General features: G+C 45.9%; 1 protein-coding gene across 4 annotated transcripts in view; it reads left to right on the forward strand.

Moving 5' to 3' along the window:
- HSPBP1 (HSPA (Hsp70) binding protein 1) overlaps positions 1–24,454 on the forward strand; it is a 712,194-nt gene that overhangs the window by 462,041 nt on the left and 225,699 nt on the right. The window contains exon 7 of one of the 4 annotated variants that reach the window (XM_044059627.1): positions 816–906. The exons of the other annotated variants lie outside the window; for them this stretch is intronic. Within the exon in view, the coding sequence (XP_043915562.1) occupies positions 816–906 (91 nt within the window). The remainder of the gene's footprint in view (positions 1–815; positions 907–24,454) is intronic. 4 annotated transcript variants of the gene reach the window in all.

A 24,454-nucleotide genomic window follows, 5' to 3' on the forward strand; every position in this document is an offset into this window, starting at 1 on the left:
CATCATGCAAGCTTTGAAAGTCATGTACTTGCCTAAATGACAGATCTTCATGATCCACATCCATCCACTTCAACATACCCTGCCTCCTGACCCTTCCTCCTCATTTTTATTCACTTTTTACTGGCCTGGCCAGCTGCCTCTGAAACCTTTAAGGGGATGATTATTTATAGTCTGTTGTAGACAGATGAGTATGGTGAGTATAGGTCTTTTCCAAGTGCTTATAGACATTCAGCTAACAAACTAAGTATGGAGATGAAAGGAAAGCAAGGTACATTGTGGGTGTGAGGAGATGAGTTTTAGCTTTGGGGAAATCCTGAAGATGTCAGATTAGTGCTGCTTGTGGTGAGCAGTCCTTCTTTTTGAAGTGGACGTACTTGATCATGATGTTCTATCATTATGGTAAGTGCACAACTTAATTTTAATGAGACTATTTTTACACCACTTTTGGTGATTACACATTGTATGGGATTGCCCAAAGGTAGTCTGTTTGGGAGGAGTCAGTCTATGGATGAAAGTAAAGGAAATTTGTCATGATCATAATAAAGTTGTCTTCATCTTGGCTTGGTGGGGGAGTGTATACTGTCTTAGCAGTATAAATTGAAAACATTAGTGTGATAATTTTTTTTACTTTCATCACAACTTAACATCAGAAGGACATAGAAAGGATGGCTATATTTTAGGAATCAGGGTGTATGTAAAAACACAGGGCTTGTTATGTGATCTGGCTTGTCTAGGAGAAGTGTGTGTGTCTGTGAACAATAAGTTGAAGTTAATTACTGAGACCACTATGCTGTTGACTTTCTTCACAATCACAGATCAGTACTTTGCACTGGAAGTGTGTATCTTGGTTTGGAATGCAGGCCGTGTATGAAAGCAGAAGGCAGTTTCATGACCCATACAAAACAGGTAATCATGCAACCAATTTGAAGGTGTATGCTGTATATGAGCAACATGTTGAAATATAGATGTTAAGTTGTCAATCTCGCCTTCATTCTTGCTGGATGGGTTCGGAGCCGATCCTCGGCTCCGACTCGGCACTTGCTTTAGCTTGAGAACTCCTTTTACCAGCTCGAGGCAACCCTATATCCCATGATGCAAGGCGGAACTATCTCAGATCTCGTTTGCCTCTTAGCGAAAGAGGTCTCCTTTGCCAGCTGAGGTAAGTTAATATTGTCTGAAAGCTTAGTTAGGGATTTATTTCTCCCTTTTTACCCTTTTCATAGTGTGTAGTGTTTCTACAGCCCACCCTATTTCCCTTATAGTTAAAAACTTTTAAATTCTTTTCATAGTTGTAAAACAATTTTAAGTTAGGCCTAGACCCCATTGGTTAATCCCTACCTGTGTGTCTGTCTGTTTGGGGATTAATTGTGTGTTTGTTGGGGTGTGTGTAACTTCTTCCTCTAGGACTATGTCAAAGAAAGGCAAGGTCTCAGGCTTCAAGAAGTGTGACTCGTGCTGTCAGAAAATGTCTCTGACAGACGGTCACACTTCTTGTGTTTACTGCCTGGGGCCTTTGCACCTGCAGGACTCCTGTGCTTTGTGTCACTCTTTTAGCCAGAGAGTCCTGCAGGAAAGGAGGAATAAATTGATCCTCCGTGGCTTACTTAAGCCAGAAGGTTCTCCCTCTAAAACAGGGTCTAGTAAACCTTCTAAGCCACCGAAGGTTCAGGCTACAGTATCCAAGCCTCCTCCGGTGGCTCCGGCTCCGTCGGAGCCGAGATCGGCTCCGGCTGGAACCGATCTTTCTGCTTCCAAGGTAGTGGGTTCGGCACCGATTGGTTCCGACACCCGGTCTACTGTGGCCTTGTCGGCTCCGGCTGGAGCCGACACCTTATCCAGCATCGGAGCCGAGAAACCTTCGGCTCCATCTGGAATTCAGGGGACTTCGGCTCCGATGACTTCGTCCCGAAAGAGATCTCGGTCCCCTTCGTTGGAGAGTATCCACTCGGCTCCGGGGTCTCCTCTTTTGTCGGAGCGGAGCCATCGGAGCCGATCTTCGAGATCTTCCAGGCTGTCTGACCACGACTTAGAGAGGGTGGTAAGCAGGCTGTTAAAGTCACAGGCACTGGCCCAAATGCTCCATAGCCCGTCTCAGCAGACTTCGGCTATTGTTTCACCCTTGAACTTCCTCCTCCGACTCCCCACCAGAGTTCGGGCGGAGCTTCGGGACAGCGACTGTTTGGCCGGAGCCGATACATCCTTCGGCTCCGTCGTCGGCTCCGATCTCCTCCTTGAGACCTTCCTTGGAGGGATCCGGTCGTCGAAGTTTCCCTTGTCGGCTCGAGGGGCTAGTGGCATCGGACCCTTGTCCGCCCCCGCTCTCCCTCTCGGGCTTCGCTTTGGTAAGCTCGGCACCGACATCGGCCTCGGAGCCTTCCCTCTCAGTGGAGCCGGGAATTCCTGTATCCTCGGATCGGGGATATTCCGGTCTCCCGGGGAGGGGAGCCTTTGAGGTGATGAGGAGTGTCCTGGCTCCTGAGCCAGGTCAACGGTCCATCCCTCTAGCTCCTCCCTCTTCGGTGCCTGTAGACACCTCTTGCCAGCCTCTTGCTCTCAGGCCCAGGGATCCATCGCCCCAGGTTTCCCCATTGGGAATTTCCTCCTCTTCCGAAGTTTCTCCTGATCCTGCAGGTGAACCCCCTCGGAAGAGGACGTGTAAGAGGAAACACACAGACTCCCCCGAGTCTACTACATCTGATACCGACTTAGATGAGTTGGAGGGTTCCCCACGATCCCCCTCTGAGGATGTCTCCTTTTCAGACATCCTTGAGCTCCTCAAACAGAGGGGGAATTGGCCATCCATTGATCCCTCCGAGGATGAGTCGGTATACCTGGAGGCTTTTGGATCCCGACCCTCCACCTCCTGGGTGTCTCCGCCTTTCGACCCACTTATGCAGGTAGTGGCTCGGAAGTCGTGGGCAGCTCCAGATTCTGTGGAACCTGTCCCCAGGAGACCATCCAAGTTTATTACGGCCCCTACGGACAAACAGTTTCTTTCCAAGGGCGTCTCTGTGGATGCTATGGTGGTGGCGGCCACTAAGAAGGAACTGGCGGATCCTTCAGTACCTGTCCATCCTCCTAACAAGGATTCTAGGACCATGGACAGGTATGGAAAGCGGATGTTTTCTTCAGCGACCTTTGCTATGCGTTCGCTGAACTACCTTTGTCACTTCACCAGGCTTCAAAGAGGTATTCTCAAGGAACTGGGTGAAGTGGTCCAGGATCCTTCTGCTGCTGGGGCTCAAGAAAAGATTGCCTCACAGCTAGCAATCCTGAATTCCTTATCCAACTCCTCCATGCGGCTCATATCCTATGCGGCCGATGGAGCGAGCAGGGCCGCAGGCACAGGAGTAGCTCTTAGACGCCAAGCCTGGATGCAGCTTTGTAGTTTTGCGGACCCCTTTAAGGCGTCCTTCACCAATACCCCCTTTGATGGTTCAGCTTTGTTCGGACCTCAGGTGAAGGATACCTTGACCAGGTGTGAGCAGGACGGTAAAACTCTTTCTGCCGTTGGAGTCCATTTTTCCACCCCTTCTAGACCATATCCCAAGGGTCAGAAGGGAGGGAAGATGTGGTTCCGCAAAGCCCAAGGAGCTACACCGGACACACGTGGTCAGTTTACCCCCAGAGGCAGAGGGGGTAACAATAATAGACACCGCCCTAGAGGCAGGGGGTCCTCAGAACCAGGGCAACAGGGAGTCTCTTCCTGAGAAGCCCTTTCAGCACCCCTGAGGTGTTGCCCGACTGTCCACCCTTGGAGGCAGTCGGGGGAAGGATTTCGCTGTACCCAGTAGCCTGGCATTCCCTCTCACAAGATATGTGGGTACAGTCGATCATATCCGAGGGTTACAAAATCCCCTTCGAAAGGTATCCCGTACCTCAACAATCCCTTCCAGACATCTCACCTGGTCAAAGGGATTTGGCAGAACAGGAGGTTTCAAAGCTCCTAGGAAAAAGAGCCGTCCAGACTGTTCCGGCAGACCAAGTAGGATCCGGCGTCTACTCGAGATTCTTTTTGGTCCCCAAAAGGACGGGAGATTGGAGACCAATATTAGACCTGAGCAATCTAAACAGATTTGTCAAGAAGGCAAGATTCCGGATGGTCACACTTCAGTCCATTCTGCCCTTTCTGGACAAGGACAACTGGATGTGCTCTATAGACCTTCAGGACGCGTACTATCACATAAAGATTCACAGGCGCTCCAGAAGGTTTCTCCGCTTTCGGCTAGGGACCAGTCATTACCAATTCAGAGCCCTGCCCTTTGGCCTCACTTCAGCCCCCAGAGTGTTTACCAAATGCATGGCAGTGGTCACAGCTCATCTGAGACGTCAAGGATTCCAGGTGTTTCCTTATTTGGACGACTGGCTCCTCTCCGCCACCACCAGGTGTCAGCTTCTTCAGACCAGAGACTACACTCTGCAGCTTTGCAGGAGTTTGGGAATTTCAGTAAATTTCAAAAAATCTTCTCTGTGGCCTTGCCAATCTATCACCTTTATAGGCAGAATTAAACACCGTCAAAATGTTAGCCAGACTAACAGATCAAAGAATTCTGGACATCCAAAAATTGCTCGATTCTATTGCAGAGCAGCAGGGTCAAAGCCAGATTGATACTAAAGGTTCTAGGTCTTATGGCTGCGGCCATTGTTCTTCTACCACTGGCTCGCTTCCACATGCGTCTTCTGCAGTGGATGTTATTCACTCAGTGGTCGTACCACAGTCTTCCGATGAGGCACGAAATCTTAGTCACACAATCGTGCAGAACTCATCTGAACTGGTGGATATCTTCCCCTCTTCTTCATCAGGGCCGACCCTTTGTTCCCCCTCCTCCAGTTGCCACAGTTACTATGGATGCCTCTCTGATCGGGTGGGGGGGGCATTATCAGGGCAGGATGGTCCACGGGACGTGGCAACCCATAGAATACCATCTGCACATCAATGTCCTGGAGATGAGAGCGGTGCTTTTAACGTTGCAAGCCCTCAACGACTTTCTTCCCACGGGGACTATTGCAGTACAAACGGACAACATGTCCGTGGTCTGGTGCATCAACAAGCAGGGCGGGACCAGGTCCTATCCGTTGTGTCGAGAAGCTCTCAGACTTTGGCAATGGGCAATCTCCTCTCATCGGTTTCTGATAGCAACGCACATCCCTGGCAGGTCCAACCTCTTGGCGGACAGGCTGAGCAGATCCATTCTGATGCCTCACGAGTGGTCTCTCAATCAATCTGTAGTGGATCAGATTTTTCTGAAGTGGGGCCCTCCTTGTTGCGATCTTTTTGCTACACCTCAAAACAACAAGTGCCCCAATTTTTTCACCCTCTTTCCCCTTCCAGGCCAACCCCTGAGAGACTCTCTAACCCAGGATTGGCCCCGGGGACTTCTATACGCTTTTCCTCCTTTTCCCTTGATTCCATAAGTCATTCAGAAAGCCACCGTTTTGAGGGCCAAGTTGATTCTCATTGCCCCTTACTGGCCTCGACAAATTTGGTTTCCGTCTCTGCATCGTCACCTCCTGGTGCAGCCCTGGCATCTGGACCCAGTTCCGGATCTCTTGATCCACCAGTCGGGTCAGCAGCACCGGGCCATTCATTCTCTCAACCTCACTGCTTGGTTGCTCCACTTCCTTCCCTAGCCAGGCTTCCGATGATCTCTGATTCAGTCAGAGACATCTTAGTGTCTTCTTTTAAGTCGTCCACTAGAACTGTTTATGCTAGCAAGTGGCGACGTTTTTCTATTTGGGCAAATTCCAGGAATATTGATCCCTTTACTGCTCCTGTGCATTCTGTTTTAGATTTCCTGGCTGAAGTTTTTCATTCAGGATGTTCTTCATCTACAGTTAAAGTTCAACTGGCTGCTATTTCCAAGTATCATGTTGGCTTGCATGATAATAACATTATGTCTCATAGATTATGCAAGGCCTTTCTGAGAGGAGTTTTTCTCCTAAAGCCGCCGATAAAGCATCCTCCTCCGCAATGGGATCTAAATTTAATGTTGGCATCCTTGATGCTACCTCCCTTCGAACCGTCTGCTTCATGTTCTTTGAAGTTATTGACCTGGAAAACTATATTCTTACTGGCTGTCACTTCAGCAAGAAGGGTTTCCGAGATTCAAGCTCTCTGCATTCGTTCCCCTTACTTGGTTTTTCATAAGGACAGGGTATCCTTAAGAACGAACCCGTCCTTTCTCCCCAAAGTTGTGTCTCAAACCAATATTAACCAATCCATAGATCTACCAGTCTTTTTCCCAAACTATTCTGACAGAGCTGAACAAAAGCTTCATTTTTGGGATGTCCATCGTCAGCTCAGGTACTATTTGCATAGAACTAAACAATTCAGGAAATCGGACCAATTATTTGTCTCCTATGCAGAAAACAGGGTAGGTCTTCCAGTTTCTAAAGTGACCTTATCCAGATGGTTGACTTCCACCATTTCCTATGTGTACTCTCTCAGAGGCAAGCAGCTACCTTCTAAACCGAAAGCACACTCAACCAGGAGTCTATCCACTTCTGCAGCCTTTCAGGATAGACTACCCATTGATACCATTTGTGCAGCAGCTACTTGGGCCACGCCTCATACCTTTGTCTCTCATTACAAGTTAGACTTGGCCTCCAGAGACAGGGCCAGTTTTGGTTCCACAGTTCTCAAGAGTCTGTTCCATTGAGCCACCCGGGATACAGGTGCTAGGGACGCGGTCCCATCCAGCAAGAATGAAGGCGAGATTGACAACTTAACATTTAGAAGTTATGTACCTACCATAACGTTCCATGTTAGTTGTCTTCTCGCCTTCTTTCTTGCCCTCCCTCCTTCCCCCTGGCTTGGACAGATCTTGAAGAGTTCCTATCAGGTTGTTTCCTTCTGAGCCTTCATATGAGGACTCTTATTATGAACTTGGTTTTCCTAATTATGTTAGGTTAGTCCTTAGCAGGGTAGGTTAGCTACCAAACGAGATCTGAGGTAGTTCCGCCTTGCATCATGGGATATAGGGTTGCCTCGAGCTGGTAAAAGGAGTTCTCAAGCTAAAGCAAGTGCCGAGTCGGAGCCGAGGATCGGCTCCGAACCCATCCAGCAAGAAAGAAGGCGAGAGAAGACAACTAACATGGAACGTTATGGTAGGTACATAACTTCTAATTTTGTGGTGATGTTTTTCTTTCACTTTTTTCACAATAAAATAGTGAGGTGCACAGCAGGCAGCTTTCTTTTTAGTGTTGAGGAGGCATGTTGTAGATGAAAGCAGATGGTGTTTATGTAATTACTGCTGAATAAAAATTATATGCCTTCTAGGGGGAGCACCGCTGCAGATTGAAATTATACTGTTATTGTTTTTCATTTTCTTTTCACTGAGAACTTGGCACTGTATAGAATCTGTCATTTTGGGGGGCAGGTAATATATCAAAACTAAAGGCAGTCATAAGTAAGTACTAGGCTACCTGCCCTTGGGGCCAATTTATGCCTAGTCCATTTCCCTTTCAAAGGTATGTGTCAAACCCTGTACTTTGTGTCAATGAGGTAAACACCTTAACCATTATGCTAACTCCCAACACAAAAACTGAAACTTAGTTTATTAATTAGCATTGCCACATGAGAACGCTATTGAATAAGATCTGTGTTATGACTATTGATATTTTTTTTTATTTCGGGGGGGCAGTATTTGTCAAAAGGCAAGGTAGTGATAGTATGTATGTGAAGATTTCATAGTCTGATATGGTGTATCCACTCAGATGGGGAATATTGTACTTGAACAGTGTGTGTGACTAAACCAAAAATAAAAAAAATGTATGATTTGATGTTGTCCTTTTCATTCTTTCTTGACCTGTGGGTCTCGGATCTGACCTCATCCGCTTACAAAAGCTTAGGCTCTGAAGCTCAAGCTCTTCCCCTACCCATAATGCCTCACTCCCCCCAGTTACTTCATATCTCATTTGCCACTCTTAGGAGAAGCATCACAGTCCATTGTCTGAAGCTCCGGTGAAAAGTTTTTGTCTTTAGCCATAAGCTAAGTTGAGTTTTGTTTCTGTTTTTTTACTATAGCCTCCCTTACTTTTTTCTACCCTACCTTCTAACTCGGTGATTAAAAAAAAAAAAAAAAGCTCTAGTTTATTTTAGCTTGTCTTACTTGCATCCGCTGGTCCATTCTTGGCCTGAACTGCTGTCCTTTCTCTTTCTTTCCTCCTTTCCTCTCTAAAAAGTTTTTGAGATGTCCAAGAAACCTTTAGGTTTCAAGAAATGCACTTCCTCTCCACAATCCTCTCCTCAGCCCTGAGCTCCCTCCCTGTTGTGGGCACTAGATTCCCTTATGTGATGCCCACAGAGAGTGCATATATTGTCTTGGCCCTGTTCACCTTGATGCATGCTATAGCATCTTTGAGGGCTTCCATCAAAGAGCATTGTCTGAAAGAAGGAAAAAGCTTATTCTCAAGCCACTGTCAACCCCATCGTCAGGTTCTTTGTTTTCTTCAGGGGCTCAACCCCCCTCCCAAAAAGCACTGTGAAGACAGGGAGTACAGAAAACGTTCCCCGGGAGGTCTGCTTCCTCGTCTTCGTATCAGCCTCCAGCCAAGGCTGCTAAGGTGTTGGATCTTAGAGCTCCGGATCCAAATAAGTCCATACAATTCTCTCCTCAGCCCTGAGCTCCCTCCTCCTTCCACAGATTCGCCTCGTACTGAGAGTTCTACTAGGATTGTATCCAGGCCATCTTCCAGAACATCTTCTATCAGGTATACCCACAGTATTTCAGAATTGAAGGTGGACAGATTGATGAGGTGGCTCCTTCAGATACAGATCTAAATGGGGGTCTTATCAGTTCTGTCTCTTACCGGGACCATGGGCAGATAGTCACCCTTTAGACCCCTAGCTCCTTTTCTGATCTGACCTGCTGCTTCGGAGCTGTCGGATCCAAGTGCCCCAAAAGCCAAGGTGTCAGAGATGATAGTGGATCTCACTTCAACTCTGGCACCTACCCTGACTCGCTCGGTTCCAACTATGTCAGAGCAGAGTGGCTGTCGGAGCTGAAGCCTCAACATTGGCCCCGATGGGTTGACCTCAACTCCAAAGTTTCAGAGCCCTTGCTTCACCTCAGAGCATCGGCATTCAGCAGCTTGGCCCTGGCTTCCCTCACAGAGCGGAGGGCTGGGGGGCAGTCAGGGATACTGTGTCCTGGTAGCTTCTGCTCTGGGAGGATGATCTTCAGCTTCTCCGGCCCATTCTGCTTTTGAGGTGGTGGAGAGGGTCCTCTCCATGCCCAGGAGATCCTCGGCTCCCACCCTTTTGGATCCACTTATCACCCCTTTGGAGACTGTCCCCAGCCCAGCAAAACCTACAAGTACTTCCTCCTTTGGAACCCCAGATCTCTTCTAACTTCTCCCTGGAACACCCAACTGAGGAGATTCCCTTGAAGAGAAAGTGCAAAAGAAGGCACCTGGATTCCCCAGAGGAATCCATCTCCGAAGACACCAATTTTGAGGAAAGGGAAGGGTCCCCCAGATTTCCACCTAAGGATGTCTGTTTTGGAGACATCTTGGAAATCCTGCACCAAAGAGGTGGATTGTCTTCCCAAAATCCAACCCTGGAGAAATCTGTGTTCTTGGAGGGTTTTGGGTCTGGCCCATCTACATCTTGGGTGTCCCCCCCCCCCCCGAGCTGATGCTTTCGTTGATCTGGTATCAAGCAGGGCTTGGAATGATCCAGACATGGTAGAACCTATACCTAAGCGTGCAGATAAAGTCCTAAGTGATCCCCCATCTGACCCCATTGGACTAAGAGAATCCTGGTAGATGCCATGGTTGTTGCGGCAGCCACTAAGAAGGAGCTGGCCCAGGAAAGCTCCTCTGTCCATCCCCCTAACAGGGAGTCTAGGGCTATGGACAGATTTGGTAAGAGAGTTTACACCTCATCTACCTTCACTCTGCTAGCCTTAAGCTACTTTCCCCATTTTACCAAGCTACAGAGGGATTTAATCAAAAGACTTTCTAGGTCGTTCCCCAGAGTCCATGTCTGATGAGGACAAGAAATCCTTCTCCTCCAGATTGCCCACTCTACAGACAATATCTAATGTGTCCATGAGGTTAGTCTAACATGCTGTGGAGGGTATCTTTAGGGCCACCGGTTCCGGCATTGCCATTAGACGTCATGCCTGGATGTGGCTGTGTGACTTTGCAGAACCTTTCAGGGTGTCCTTCATCAGTGTCCCTTTTGAAGGATCATCTTTGTTTGGGCCCACTGTTAAGAGACACACTGTCCTGTAGTAAGAAAGATGGAAAGACTCTATGTCTGCCATTGGAATCTGTTTTTCTACCCCCCCAGATATTCTTTTCCAGGAGTCTGTGGGGGGGGGGGTTGTGGTTCAAAAAATCTCAGGGTCCTTTTCAGGAGTCGCAGGGAGAATACTTCCTCAGAGGCAGAGGGGGGAATGGTTAAAATGGTAGATGCTGCTCAGGCGGCAGAGGGGTCTGGGAAATCAAGTTTCTCAGGATTATTTCTCAGACTATCTCAGTGCTCCTGAGGGGTTGCCTGATTGCCCTTCTCTGGAGGCAGTTGGGGTGCATTTATCCTTGCACCCAGATGCCTGGTAGCCATCACAAATGATCAGTGGGTGCAAAGTATCATATCCAGAGGATACTGAATTCCTTTTTAAAATCCCCCAAACAAAAAACACCTCTCCTGGACATTCCAGCAGTCAGAGAGAAGTAGCAGAGTTGGAAATCTCAAAGCTGCTACAGAAAAGAGTCATCCAGAAGGTCCCACCAGATCTGATCATATCCGGCATTTTTCAAAATTCTTTTTAATACCAAAAAAAGACAGGGTGGTCACGATCCAGTCCAGTCCAGTCTTCCTATTTTGAAAATGGGCGACTGGATGTGTTCAGTGGACCTGAAGGATGCGTACTACTACGTCAAGATGGACAGGCAGTCCAGAAGAGGTACCTACGCTTCAGGCTGGGAGCCAGTCATCTGTACAGAGTGCTTCCCCTTCCCTTTGGTCTCACCACAGCCCCCAGGGTGTTCACTAAATGCATTAGGGTAGTTGCAGCTCATCTCAGACTGCAAGGATTTCATGTTTTTCTGTACCTAGACGACTGGCTGCTAACTGCTCCAACCAGGCATCTATTTATCCAGACCAGGGACTACTTGTTACAGCTAATTCCTACCTTGGGCATAACAATCAACATACAAAAGTCCCAGCTTCAACCATTTCAGAGCATAGATTTTATAGAGGTGCATATGCATTCGACCAAGATATTGGCTTTCCGTACTCTGGACAGGATTGGATTTCAAAAATAAAACTACAAGTCAGAAAAATGTTGACAATCCCAGGGCTCCATGGCTGCCACCATAACTGTGTTACCAGCAGCTTATCTACACATGAGAATTCTGCAATGGACCTTAGCAGTCCATTGGTCACTTCTTTAGCAACTCCTCAGCTATCCCATCAAACTATCAATGAGCGTGCAAGGATTCTCTCTGGAGGCTTCACTCCCCAGAGGATGTTCTTCGTGTTTCACTGTTGCAGTCATCCCATTTAGGTTATCTGCTTGCAGTAGTCCTCAGTCGGCCTGATTAACAAAGTCTTGGGACTTGCGTCGGTTGCTGTCCCTTCTTCCGTGATGTCAGGGGTATAAAACATGCAGCCGACGCCATTACATCAGTCTTTCTTGCCATGCAGTGCCCGAAGCAGAAGCAGTTCACAAGTGCCGGTCGACCTACTCCTGATATTTTCGTTTTCGAGTTTCAGAAATGAAGATTTCAACTAAAAGCTAAGTACCCCATTGGGGAAACTTTTTCTTGCTCTAAACCGATGTCAGTAAAAGTAAATAATTGCATTACTTATGGACAGCAAATACCTCATAAAGATTTTCATCCGTACTGTATTCCTTGCTTAGGCCCTGACCACGACGTACCTCGCTGCCAGTTTTGTGCCTTATTTAAACCACAATAGTTGGTATATTTACGCTTCTAAATATTTTGATGCTCAGTTCAATTATCCGAATATTTCTTTGGCAAGCCATCCGACTACCGATATTCTGAAAAAACGCAAAGACAGAGACAGGCCGCCGAGGTTCAAAGCTGCCGATGACGCCTCTCCTAAGCCAGTCGCCAGTTCGCCGGTACTCAGTGAAGCGCTTTCACATCCCCTGATACCTGCTACTTCAGATTCGCAGGCCTCTACTGAGACCCATTCGGAGTCTGGTATGCCGCGAGATGCTTCAACTGTGGAACCTGTGGATGTCTCTACCCTGGATGGGTCCGGAGCCGATGTGCAGGCACCGGCTTCTGAGGGTGCATTCAGGCCTACTGACTTGCTTATTAAACCGACGCCATCTTCTTCTTCTTTAAGGCCTAAAACTCGAACCACACCTAGAAAACGGATGCCCAGACCGCATGGCCAAGCCTCTATGCCTAAAAAACAAATGATAAGAATGACTATGACCTTATTACTTTAATCAGGGGAAGCCAACCTTCCCCCTCTAAGAAACCTAGGACTGAGTTTGCTTATGATACTTTTGACCAGGATTCTGAATTTTCTGTTTCCTCTGATGACCAGCATTTACTCTTATCTGCCTATGAGGATTCTTATGCTGAGGATTTTATTCCCTTTGCATACCCCCCAGAGGATTTTTCTTTTGGTGAAACCTTGCATACCCTCAGGGAGCATTTTCGTTGGGAAAGTCAGGATTTCTCTGATTCTAAAAAGAGGCTTAGGGATTTCTTACTCCTGCCCCAGCACAGGCCTTTAGCCATACATCCTGTACTAGACATTGTTGATAATGTCTTTTCGGAATCTAGCTTGGCCCCTGACTCTTTACCTCCTGCTCCCAGAAAACCTGATAGATATTACAGGGTCCCTAACTTTCATAAGTTCCTTTTGAAAAGTCCTACTGCGGATCCCGAGACCATTTCACAGGGACCCAAGGGCATTAAAGCTACTACTGCCAAAAACCGTACCCCCTCTGATAGAGACTCCAGGGCGCTGGATAGATGGAGTAAGAAGGTGTACACTTCTGCAACTTTGGCCATTAGGGCCTTAAACTACCAGTTTCATATGTTAAAGTATCAGCAGCATATTATTAGATTGCTTAAACAAAAAATTATGTTGATTCCTGATTGTGCTGAAAATAAGGATTTACAGGATTTACTGCATTCTGCTGAACAAGTTGGAAAACATACTTTGCAATGTGGTTTTGATTCACTAGAGGCATCTTGCAGGGCTGCTGTAACTGGGTCTGTACTTAGAGGGCATGCTTGGCTTAAGGAGCAATCCTTGCCAGATCATGTTAAAGCGAAATTACTGGATGCTTCCTTAAACCAGGACCGCCTGTTTGGCAACAAGGCAGAAGAAGTTCTTAAAAAGATGGAGGAAAAAGCTAAATCTATGCAAGCTGTTAAAGATTTTTTTATAAGTACAACCTCCAAGGTTTAGTAGGCATTGGCCTTCCAAGTATTGGTCCTTTCCTGCCTCTTCCAGACCTTCTCAGTCCAAACCCAGATCTAACAGAGCTCTCAGGCTTCAGTCCCAGGGTACGCACAGGACTAAGCAGTGGGGGGGCCTCCACTTCGAAATCTGGGGGTAGTAAAACTCTCCCCTATGGTAAACTGTCTCAATGACTTCTTTTTAAAACTGCCAAGTACTTCTCAACTGTCTGCCCCTTTGGGGGGAAAGATTGCTCTTCATGCAAAGAACTGGGAACTCATTACCCAGGACAAATGGGTTTTAAATATAGTGTCCCAGGGTTACAGATTTCACTTCCACACGTTACCAACACCAAGTGAATGGCCAGATCTGCACCCAAATCAGTGGGCAGAGGCCCAAAAGCAAGTACTTTCCCTCTTAAGCATGGGGGCCATTCATTTGGTACCAGAAGAGGAAAAGGGACAAGGTTTCTACTTGAGACTTTTCCTGGTACCCAGAAAAGACAATTCATGGCATCCTATCCTGGATCTGTCTACTCTAAACACCTTTTTGTTGATTCCAAAATTCAAGATGCTGACTCTTCACCAGTTGCTCCCTATGCTAGGCAAAGACGCCTGGTTGGCAATACTAGAATTAAAGGAAGTATACTGCACATCCCAATCAGGGAATCTTGCAGAAGTTACCTATGCTTCAAAGCAGGCTACACGCACTATCAGATGTTCTTCATGTTTCACTGTTGCAGTCATTACATTTGGGTAATCTGCTGGCAGGTTGCCCTCAGTCGGCCTGCATAACAAAGTCTTGGGTCCTGCTTCGGTTGCTGTCTCTTCTTCCATGACATCAGGTCATCAGGAGTATAAAACATGCAGCCACCGCCATTTTAATCAGTCTTTCTTGCCACACGGTGCCTGAAGCAGAAGCAGTTCGCAAGTGCCGGTCGGCCGACTCCTGAAATTTTCATTTTCGAGTTTCAGAAACGAAGTCTTCAAACTAATGCTAAGTACCCCGTTGGGGAAACTTTTTCTTGCTCCTTACTGATGTCAGTAAAAGTTAATAATTGTATTACTTGTGGGAAGCAAATGCCTCATAAGGATTTTCATTTGTACTGCATTCCTTGCCTAGGCCCTGATCACAACGTGCCTTGCTGTCGGTTTTGTGCTAAATTTAACCAACGCACTATTAAGCGTCGGTATATTTTTGCTTCTTAATACTTTGGTTCAAGATTTAACTATCCTGAAATGTCATCAGTTAGCAATCCAACTACCAGAATACACAACAAACGCAAGAAAAAGACAGGAGACAGACCGTCTAGGTCCAAAACAGATGACGAAGCTTCTCCTAAACCAGTCGCTGGTTCGCCGCTACTCAGTGAGGCACTTTCGCAGCCCCTGATGCTCGCTACTATTGAGTTGCAGGCCTCTACTGTGACCCATTTGGAGTCCGGTATGCCGTGAGATTCTTCAAGTATAGAACCCGCGGATGTCTCCCCCTTGGATGGGTCCAGAGCCGCTGAGCAGGCACCGGCTTCTGAAGGTGTTTATTAAACCGACGACATCATCAAAAACAAGGCCAAAACCTACTTCTATGTCTAAAAACTTGACGCATGAGCCATGTGCTCAGGCCCCTATGCCTAAAAACCAAATGATCAAAATGGCTGAGGATTTAATTACCTTGATCAGGGGTTCCCAACCCCCCTTGCTGAGAGGCCTAGGCAAGGCACTGATTATGAATCTTCAGATCAGGTTTCCATTTCTTCTGATTTTTCTTCTGATCAGGAATTTTCTTTTCCAACTTATGAGGACTCTGATGCAGAGGAATCCATCCCTTCTGCTTCTCCTCCTGAAGATTTTTCTTTTGGAGAGACTTTGCATACCTTAAGGGGACATTTTCATTGGGAGAGTCAGGACTTTTCAGAATCCAAAAAGAGGCTTAGGGATTTTCTTCTTCTTCCTCAGCATAGGCCTTTGGCTATACCTCCTGTTTTAGACATTGTTGGTGATGTTTTCTCAGAATCCAGCATGGCTCCTGATTCCCTGCCTCCTGCTCCTAGTAAGCCAGACAGATATTACAGGGTTCCTGACTCCCACAAATTTATTTTCAAAAATCCTGCTGCTGACCCTGAAACTATTTCTCAGGGTCCCAAGGGTGTTAAGGCTTCTGCAGCCAAAAATCCTACCCCTTCTGATAGAGACTCCAGGGCGCTGGATAGACTGGGTAAGAAGGTTTATACATCTGCAACCCTGGCAATCAGGGCTTTAAACTGCCAATTTCATATGCTTAAATATCAACAATATCTTATAGGCTTGCTGAAACAGAAAAGGATGTTGATTTCTGATTGTGTGGAAAATAAAGAGTTACAGGATTTATTGCATTCAGCTGAACAAGTTGGAAGGCATACTTTGCAATGTGGTTTTGATTCCTTGGAGGCCTCTTGCAGGGCCGCCATAACTGGATCTGTGGTAAGAAGGCATGCTTGGCTCAAGGAGCAAAATCTGCCTGATTATGTTAAAGCTAAATTGTTGGATGCTCCTTTACAGCAGGACAGTCTGTTTGTTAATAAGGCAGAAGAGGTTTTAAAAAAGATGGAAGACAAAGCTAAATTTATGCAAACTGTATAAGATTTCTTGCAAGTGCAGCCACCCAGGTTCAGTAGGCAGTGGCTTACTAAGAATTGGTCCTTTCCTGTGTCCAACAGAGCCACTCAAGTCAAACCCAGACGCTCCAAAGGCTCCAGGTTTCAGTCACAAGGATCTTACAGGACAAAACAATGGGGTGCCTCCACCTCCAAATCAGGAGGTAGCAAAGCACCACCTTACGGTAAACAGTCCCAATGACTTGCCTCTGCCATTTCCAAGCACTTATCTTTTGGTGGCCCCTTTGGGGGGAAAACTAGCGCTTCATGCTCAAAATTGGCATCTAATTACCCAGGACAAGTGGGTCTTAAATATAGTATCCCAGGGGTACAGACTTCATTTCCACACATTGCCAATTCCAAACGGATGGCCAGATCTGCCCCCAAATCAGTGGGCAGAGGCCCAGAAACAAGTCATGTCCCTCATGGGTATGGGGGCTATTCAACCAGTACCAGAAAAGAAAAGAGGACAAGGTTTTTATTCAAGACTTTTCCTGGTACCCAGAAAAGACAAATCATGGTGTCCAATTCTAGACTTATCCATTCTAAATACTTTCCTGGACATTCTAAAATTCAAAATGCTGACTTTACAACAGCTACTGCCTATGCTGGGCAGGAACGCTTGGTTAGTGACTCTAGACTTAAAAGAGGCATACCTGCATATCCCAATAAGGGAATCTTGCAGAAGATACCTCCGCTTCAAGGCAGGTTTCTTGCATTACCAATTCTCTGCACTGCCCTTTGGCTTATCTACTGTGCCCAAGGTCTTTACAAAGTGCCTGACACCAGTAATTGCATTTTGCAGACAAAGAAGCATACACATTTATCCTTATCTTGACGACTGTCTCATTCAAGCAGAGAACAAGGACACTCTTCTTCAACATCTGGCATTTGTAAAAAGGCTTCTAACATGCCTCCGGTACACCATAAACAAAAAGAAATCACAACTGGTACCCTCTCAAATAATCACATTCCTGGGTGCAAGCTTGAATACAACTGCCCAGATGGCTTACCTCACGCCAGACAAATAAATTCAATTGACAACATACTTCAAACAAGTGACAACAAAAACTCAGCTACCTGCAAGACAAATTCTGCAGGCTTTGGGGTTCATGGCATCCTGCATTCTACTAATTCCATATGCAAGACTGCATATGAGGAAGCTTCAGTGCTACCTAAAAAGCTTATGGAGTCAACATTGTCACAGCCTGGAAACAATGATTCCTCTCATTCCTTGCCTGCAACAGGAGTTCCTTTGGTGGGCAGAGGCATGTCACCAAAACAAGAGACTGTCATTCATTCTACCCCCTGCCACCCAAACCCTGACTACAGATGCATCAGACTATGCTTGGGGGGGGGGGCATCTGGCAGGGCGATGCATTCAGGGCGAATGGAGCCCAAATCAAATGCACCTACTTATCAACCAGAAAGAAATGCTAGCTGTGCAGAATGCTCTGACAGCCTTCAAGGACTTCCTTCATCCAGGACAACTACTGATAAAGACGGACAACACCACAGTTATGTGGTGCATAAACAGGGGGGTACCCACTCCGTACCCCCTTTGCAGACTAGCTATGGCCTTGTGGAACACAGCTTTGACTTACCAAATACATCTTCAAGCTCAATTCCTGCCAGGAAAGCAAAGTACTCTGGCAGATGACATAAGCAGAAATCTTATGGACCCACATGAATGGAAACTGGATCCACAAATCTTCAGCATGTTGACACGAAAATGGGGGAGCACAGACATAGATCTATTTGCCTCTCCCCAAAACTATCAGTTGGATAAATTCTGCACAAGAACTCATCACAAAAAAAGCTTGGAAAGTGGATCCTTCAGCTGGAAAAACCTGTCTATCAGTCTATGCCTTTCCCCCTCTGCCTCTGCTCTCCAAAGTTTTACTAAAAGTCAGACAGGAAAAACCAAAAATGATTCTGATTGCTCCGGACTGGCCTCCCAACACTGGTACCCGCTTCTAAGGAATATGTCACACCTTCCTCCGTGGTACTTGCCTCAGACACCTCATCTATTGTCTCAGCAGAACTATCAAATTCTGCACCCTCAACTCCAAACTCTGAATCTTGCAGCATGGCTAATCAACTAATTTCACCAATCACATCTCTCAGTAAACCTGTGATGGATGTCATTTTGGAGGCCAGAAGGCCTAGTACTAGAAAATCTTATGCTGATAAATGGAAGAGATTCTGTGCTTGGAACCAAGCACAAGGAATAAACACAGCAATGCCCAATATTCTTCAGATTTTTCAATATTTAACTGAGATGCTTCACAAGGGCCTATCTTTTTTTTCTATAAAAATGCATGCCTCTGCCATCTTGGCTCATTACAACACAGAGCCTCCTCTCTTTTCTCATCCCTGCTAAAGCAGTACCTCAGAGGGGCCAAAAAATTAAGACCTCCCAAGAGAGCACCGACTCCTGCATGGGACCTCAGTTTTGTTCTGGAAAAACTCACCCTACCTCCTTTTGAACCAGCTGCTACTGCGGACATAAAATTTCTTTCTTGGAAGACAGCCTTTCTTTTAGCAGTCACTTCAGCTAGAAGGATTTCAGAACTACAGGCTCTCACGGCAGTGGAACCTTTCATTATCTTTTACCCGGACAGGGTGGCCCTCAGGACCAATCCTACTTTTATGCCTAAGGTGGTATTCAGTGTGACTCTTAACCAGACCATTCACCTGCCAACTTTTTTCCCAAATCCGCAGAACAAGGGGAAGCGAATTCTGCATTCATTGGATGTACACAGACAACTAAGATTCTACTTAAACAGGATAAAATCTCTAAGAAAGTCTGAGCAACTACTGGTGGCATTTGCTGCAGGAACAGAGGGGAAGGCTATATCAAAGCAGACTATTTCAAAATGGATAAGCCATTGTATTTGTTTCTGCTACATGCACCATGGTAAACCTGTGCCCAAGAGGATCAGATCCCATTCCACCAGGGCTGCTTCTACTTCTGCAGCCTTTCTCAGAGGGGTTCCTACCAGAGACATTCTAGAAGCTGCTACTTGGAGCTCAGTTCATACGTTCACAAAACATTACCATTTACCTCTCTTTTCTAAATCCAGGGCAGGCTTTGCACTGCAGTTCTGCATGGCCTTATAGCTGCTCCTAATGCTGTTTAATTCCATCCTCCCATCCATAGCTTTAGGATTTTACCCAAATGTAATGACTGAAACAGTGAAACTCGAAGAACATAGTACAGTTGTGTACATTTACCATAAATGTAGATGTTCGAGTGTATTTACTGTTGCAGTCCGGGTTACCCACCAGCCCCCTTTCTTTTCTATTATTATACCTCTTCTTTCCTTCACTATGCTTAAAAGCCTTTGTGATGTATTTGCTTTTAGTTGGAGGTAAATTTTTTGTGTTCTAAAATACACAGATATATATATATATGTGTATATATATATATATATATATATATATATATATATATATATATATATTTATTTATTTATTTATGTTTGCTCCCCATTTGGGGGGCACCTGACATCTGGGGCAATAAAAACTGATTAAAATGGCATCGGCTGCATGTTTTATACCCCTGATGACCTGACATCATGGAAGAGGAGACAGCAACCAACGCAGGACTCAAGACTTTGTTATTCAGGCCGACTGAGGGCAACCTGCCAGCAGATTACCCAAATGTAATTACTGCAACAGTGAATACACTCAAACATCTACATTTATGGTAAGTGTACACAACTGTACTTTCTCAGCACTGCCCTTTGGCTTATCTACTGCACCCAGGGTATTCACAAAGTGCCTAGCTCCAGTCATTGCATTTTGCAGGCAAAGAAATAGTCAAATATACCCATACCTGAACGATTGTCTAACTCAGGCAGAAAGCCAGGACACACTTTTGAATCATCTGGCCTTTGTACAAAGGGTGCTAACTTGTCTGGGGTACACCATAAAAGAAAATGAATCACACCTGGTACCTTGTCAACAAATTATATTCCTGGGAGCAAGCTTGAATACAACTTCCCAGATGGCTTTCCTTACTCCAGAGAAACAAATTCATTTGACAGCCTACTTCAAACAAGTGGTCACAAAAACCCTGCTATCTGCAAGGCAAATACTACACACCTTGGGGTTCATGGCCTCCTGCATTCTTCTAATTCCATATGCAAAACTGCATATGAGGAAACTACAATGGTATCTAAAAGCCTATGGTGTCAACATTCTCAGGATCTAGAAGCAATGATTCCTATCATACCTTGCCTACACCTAGAGTTCCTTTGGTGGGCAGAGGCCTGCCACCAAAACAAGGGATTACCATTCGCACTACCCCCCAAACCCTAACAACAAACACATCAGACTATGCATGGGGGCTCACCTGGCAGGGAAGTGCATTCAGGGCAAATGGAACCAAAGTCAAATGCACCTGCATATCAATCAAAAAGAAATGTTAGCTGTACAGAATTCTCTGACAGCCTTCAAGGACCACATTCTTCCAGGACATTTAATGGTAAAGACGGACAACACCACTATTATGTGGTACATAAACAAGCAGGGGGGTACACATTCTTACCCCCTCTGCAGACTAGCCATAGCATTGTGGAACACGGCCCTGAGCAACCAAGTGCATGTACAAGCTCAATTCCTGCCAAGAAAACTAAATACACTGGCAGACGAACTAAGCAGAAACCTCATGGACCCACACGAGTGGAAACTGGAACCAAGGATTTTCAGCATGTTGACAAGCAAATGGGGGAACCCAGATATAGACCTGTTTGCCTCCCCCCAGAACTATCAGTTGGACAAATTTTGCACAAGAACTCCCCACAAACAAGCTTGGAAAGTGGATGCTCTGTCCTTCAGCTGGAAACACATATCAGTTTATACCTTTCCTCCTCTGCCTCTGCTCTCCAAAGTACTACTAAAGATCAAACAAGACAAACCAAGGACGATTTTGATTGCACCAGACTGGCCACGCCAACACTGGTACCCCCTCTTGCACAGTGTGTCACTGTTGGCCCCATGGCACCTGCCTCAGACTCCTACCCTATTGTCTCAGCAGGAGAACCAGATTCTGCACCCTCAGCTTCAAACACTGAACCTAGCAGCCTGGCTAATTATCTAATCTCTCCCTTACCTCCCTCAGTAAACCAGTGATGGATATCATTTTAGAGGCAAGGAGGCCTAGTACTTGAAAATCTTATGCTTAAAAATGGAAAAGATTCTGTGCCTGGAACCAGTCTCAAGGGATGAGCACAGCAATGCCCAATTTACCTCAGATTTTACAATACTTAAATGATATGCTTCACAAGGGCCTGTCCTTCTCCTCCATCAGAATTCATGCCTCAGCCATTTCAGCTCATTATAACACAGAACCTCCCCTCTTCTCTCCTCCACTGCTCAAGCAGTTCCTCAGAGGGGCCAAAAACTTAGGACCACCCAGGAGAGCTCCAACTCCAGCCTGGGACCTTAACTTTGTATTGAAGAAACTCACTTTTCTCCCTTTCGAGCCAGCTGCTACTGCAGACTTAAAATTCCTTTCTTGGAAAACAGCTTTCCTTTTAGCAATCACTTTAGCAAGAAGGGTGTCTGAATTACAGGTCCTTATGGCAGTGGAGCTTTTCATCATCTTTCATGTGGACAGGGTTTCCCTCAGGACAAATCCCTCCTTCATGCCCAAGGTGGTATCCAGTGTGGCCCTTAATCAGTCCATTCATTTGCCAACCTTCTTTCCTAATCCACAGAACAAAGGAGAACATATACTGCACTCATTAGATGTGCACAGACAACTTTGATTCTACTTGAATAGGACTAATCCTCAAAGGAAATCTGAACATCTGCTGGTTGCATTTGCTGCAGGGGCAGAGGGGGAGGCTATTTCAAAGCAAACCATTTCCAAATGGATAGGCTATTGCATTCATTTCCGCTACAAGCACCATGGAAAACCTATCCAGAGAGGATCAGACCCCACTCAACCAGGGCTGCATCTACCTCTACAGCCTTTCTCAGAGGCGTCCCTACCAGGGACATCCTAGAAGCTGCTACCTGTAGTTCTGTACATACTTTCACCAAGCATTACCATCTGACAATTTTCTCTAAATCCAGAGCTGGCTTTGCCACTGCAGTCTTGCAGGGCCTTATAACTGGTCCTAATGCTATCTAAATTCCTCCTCCTCCCATCGTTAGCTTTGGGAATCTACCCAATGTAATGACTGCAACAGTGAAACACGAAGAACATAGTACAGTTGTGTACACTTACCATAAATGTAGATGTTCGAGTATATTCACTGTTGCAGTCCTGGTTACCTGCCCTCCAGCCCCCTTACCTTTTTTGGCTATACCTCTACTCTCCTTTACTATGCTCAAAAGCTTTTTGATGTATTTGCTTTTTTGTTGGAGGTATAACCTTGTATATTTATAGATTTTATGGCTTCCCATTGGGGAGGCACCTGACATCTGTGGCAAGAAAAACCTGGTGTAATGGCTTTGGCGGCATGTTTTCTACCCCTGATGACCTGACGTCATGGAAGAAGGGACAGCAGCTGACGCAGGACCCAAGACTTTGTTAATCAGGCTGACTGAGGGCTACTGCAAGCAGATAACCCAAATGTGATGACTGCAACAGTGAATACACTTGAACATTTACATTTATGGTAAGTGTACACAACTATACTTTCTTCAGGGATGCCCCTTTTTTCTTCCTCTCCCAAATGCCACATTGACCACGGATGCCTCCCAGGTGGGGGGTCATTTCCTGGGTTGGACGGTCCAAGGCACATGGATGTCATAAGAGACCAATCCGCATATTTGTGGTCTGGAGATGGGAGTGGTCCTTTTAGCATTGCAAGTATTTCACAGCTTTCTCCCTTCAGGGACTGTTGCAATACAAATGGACAATATGTTGGTCAAATGGACCCAGATCCTACCTCCTGTGTCAAGAAGCAAAGAGTGTGTGGCAGTGGGCGATCTCTACCAATCACTTTCTAATTACAACACACATTCCGGTGGAGCACAACTTTTTAGTGGACAGGTTCAGCAGATTATTATTGATGCCTCACGAGTGATCTCTAAATCAGTCGGTGGCGAACATGATCTTCCACAAATAGGGTCAGCCTTGCTGTGATCTCTTCGCGTCTCCCCACAGCAACAAGTGCAGCATGTTCTTTTCCTTCATTTCCCCCTCAAGGACAGTCACCCAGGGATGCTCTGCTCCATGCTTGGCCTCCCAGATTGCTTTATGCCTTTCCTGTTCTCCCCTCAATCCTCAAGTTTCTTCAGAAAGTTTCCAGGTTAAAGAGCAAAGTGATCCTCATTGTCCCCTACTGCCTTGACAAATCTGGCTCACCTTCCTTTAGTCGCATCTGATTTGCCCTCCATGGACGCTCGAGCCTCATCCAGATCTACTATCACATCCATCAGGGCAGATTCATCCCAGTCTCCCAGGTCGGAAACTAACCACATGGTTTCTCCAATTCCAATGATGGCTAGATCTGCCAGACTTTCATCTCCAGTCCAAAACATTCTGATCTCCTCTCACAAGTCTTCGACTAGAAAGATTTACAAGAGCAAAAATGGAAAAGATTTTCTGTTTGGGCTAAATGGCAGAAATAAAATCCTTTTATCGCTCATGTTCCAGCAGTCCTAGAGTTTCTCGCTCATATTTTCTGAGGGGGCTAGTCATTCCACTGTGAAAGTGCAATTAGCAGCTATTTCGAATTTTCATATCAGAGAAAATGCATCGTCTTTGGCCCCATCAGAATTGTGTAAGGCTTTTCTTAGAGGAAGTTTTCCTCCTCCTTCCTCCTGTCAAAGATCTGGCACCTCCTTGGGATCTGACTCTGATTTTACAGGCACTGGTTCTGCCTCCCTTTGAACCCTCCACCAAAGTAGACTTGAAATTCTTATCATGGAAGACTGTTTTTCTGGTGGCTATCACTTCTGCAAGAAGAGTATCTGAATTGCAAGCTTTGTCATCTAAATACCCTTACATAATTTTTCACAAGGACAGAGTGACTTTACGTACTAATCTGTCCTTTCCTTCCAAATTGGCAAAAGAGAACAATATAAACCAATCTATTAACTTACTGGTATTTTTTCCTCATTTCCAAAGCAAGGGAGAATATACTCTCCATCTGCTGGATCTTTACAGACAGTTGCATTTTTACCTAGACAGAACTAAAACTTTCAAGAAATCTGACCAGCTTTTCATATATTTTTTGGATGGAAAAAAAGGGTAAACCAGATGCCAAGACCACCTTAGCTAAATGGTTAAAGGATTGCATTTTGTTTGTTTATGAATCCAAAGGTGTCCCTCTGCCTCACCAAGTCAAAACTCACTCTATGAGATCTATGGCAACTTCCCAAGGCTTTTGGGCCAAAGTTTCAATTGATGATATTTGTTTGGCTGCCTCTTGATCTAATTCCCACACCTTCATTTC

The sequence above is a fragment of the Protopterus annectens genome, chromosome 17.part0 (genome assembly GCF_019279795.1).
Source record: "Protopterus annectens isolate FY-2018-M chromosome 17.part0, PAN1.0, whole genome shotgun sequence".
Lineage (NCBI taxonomy): Eukaryota > Metazoa > Chordata > Ceratodontiformes > Protopteridae > Protopterus > Protopterus annectens.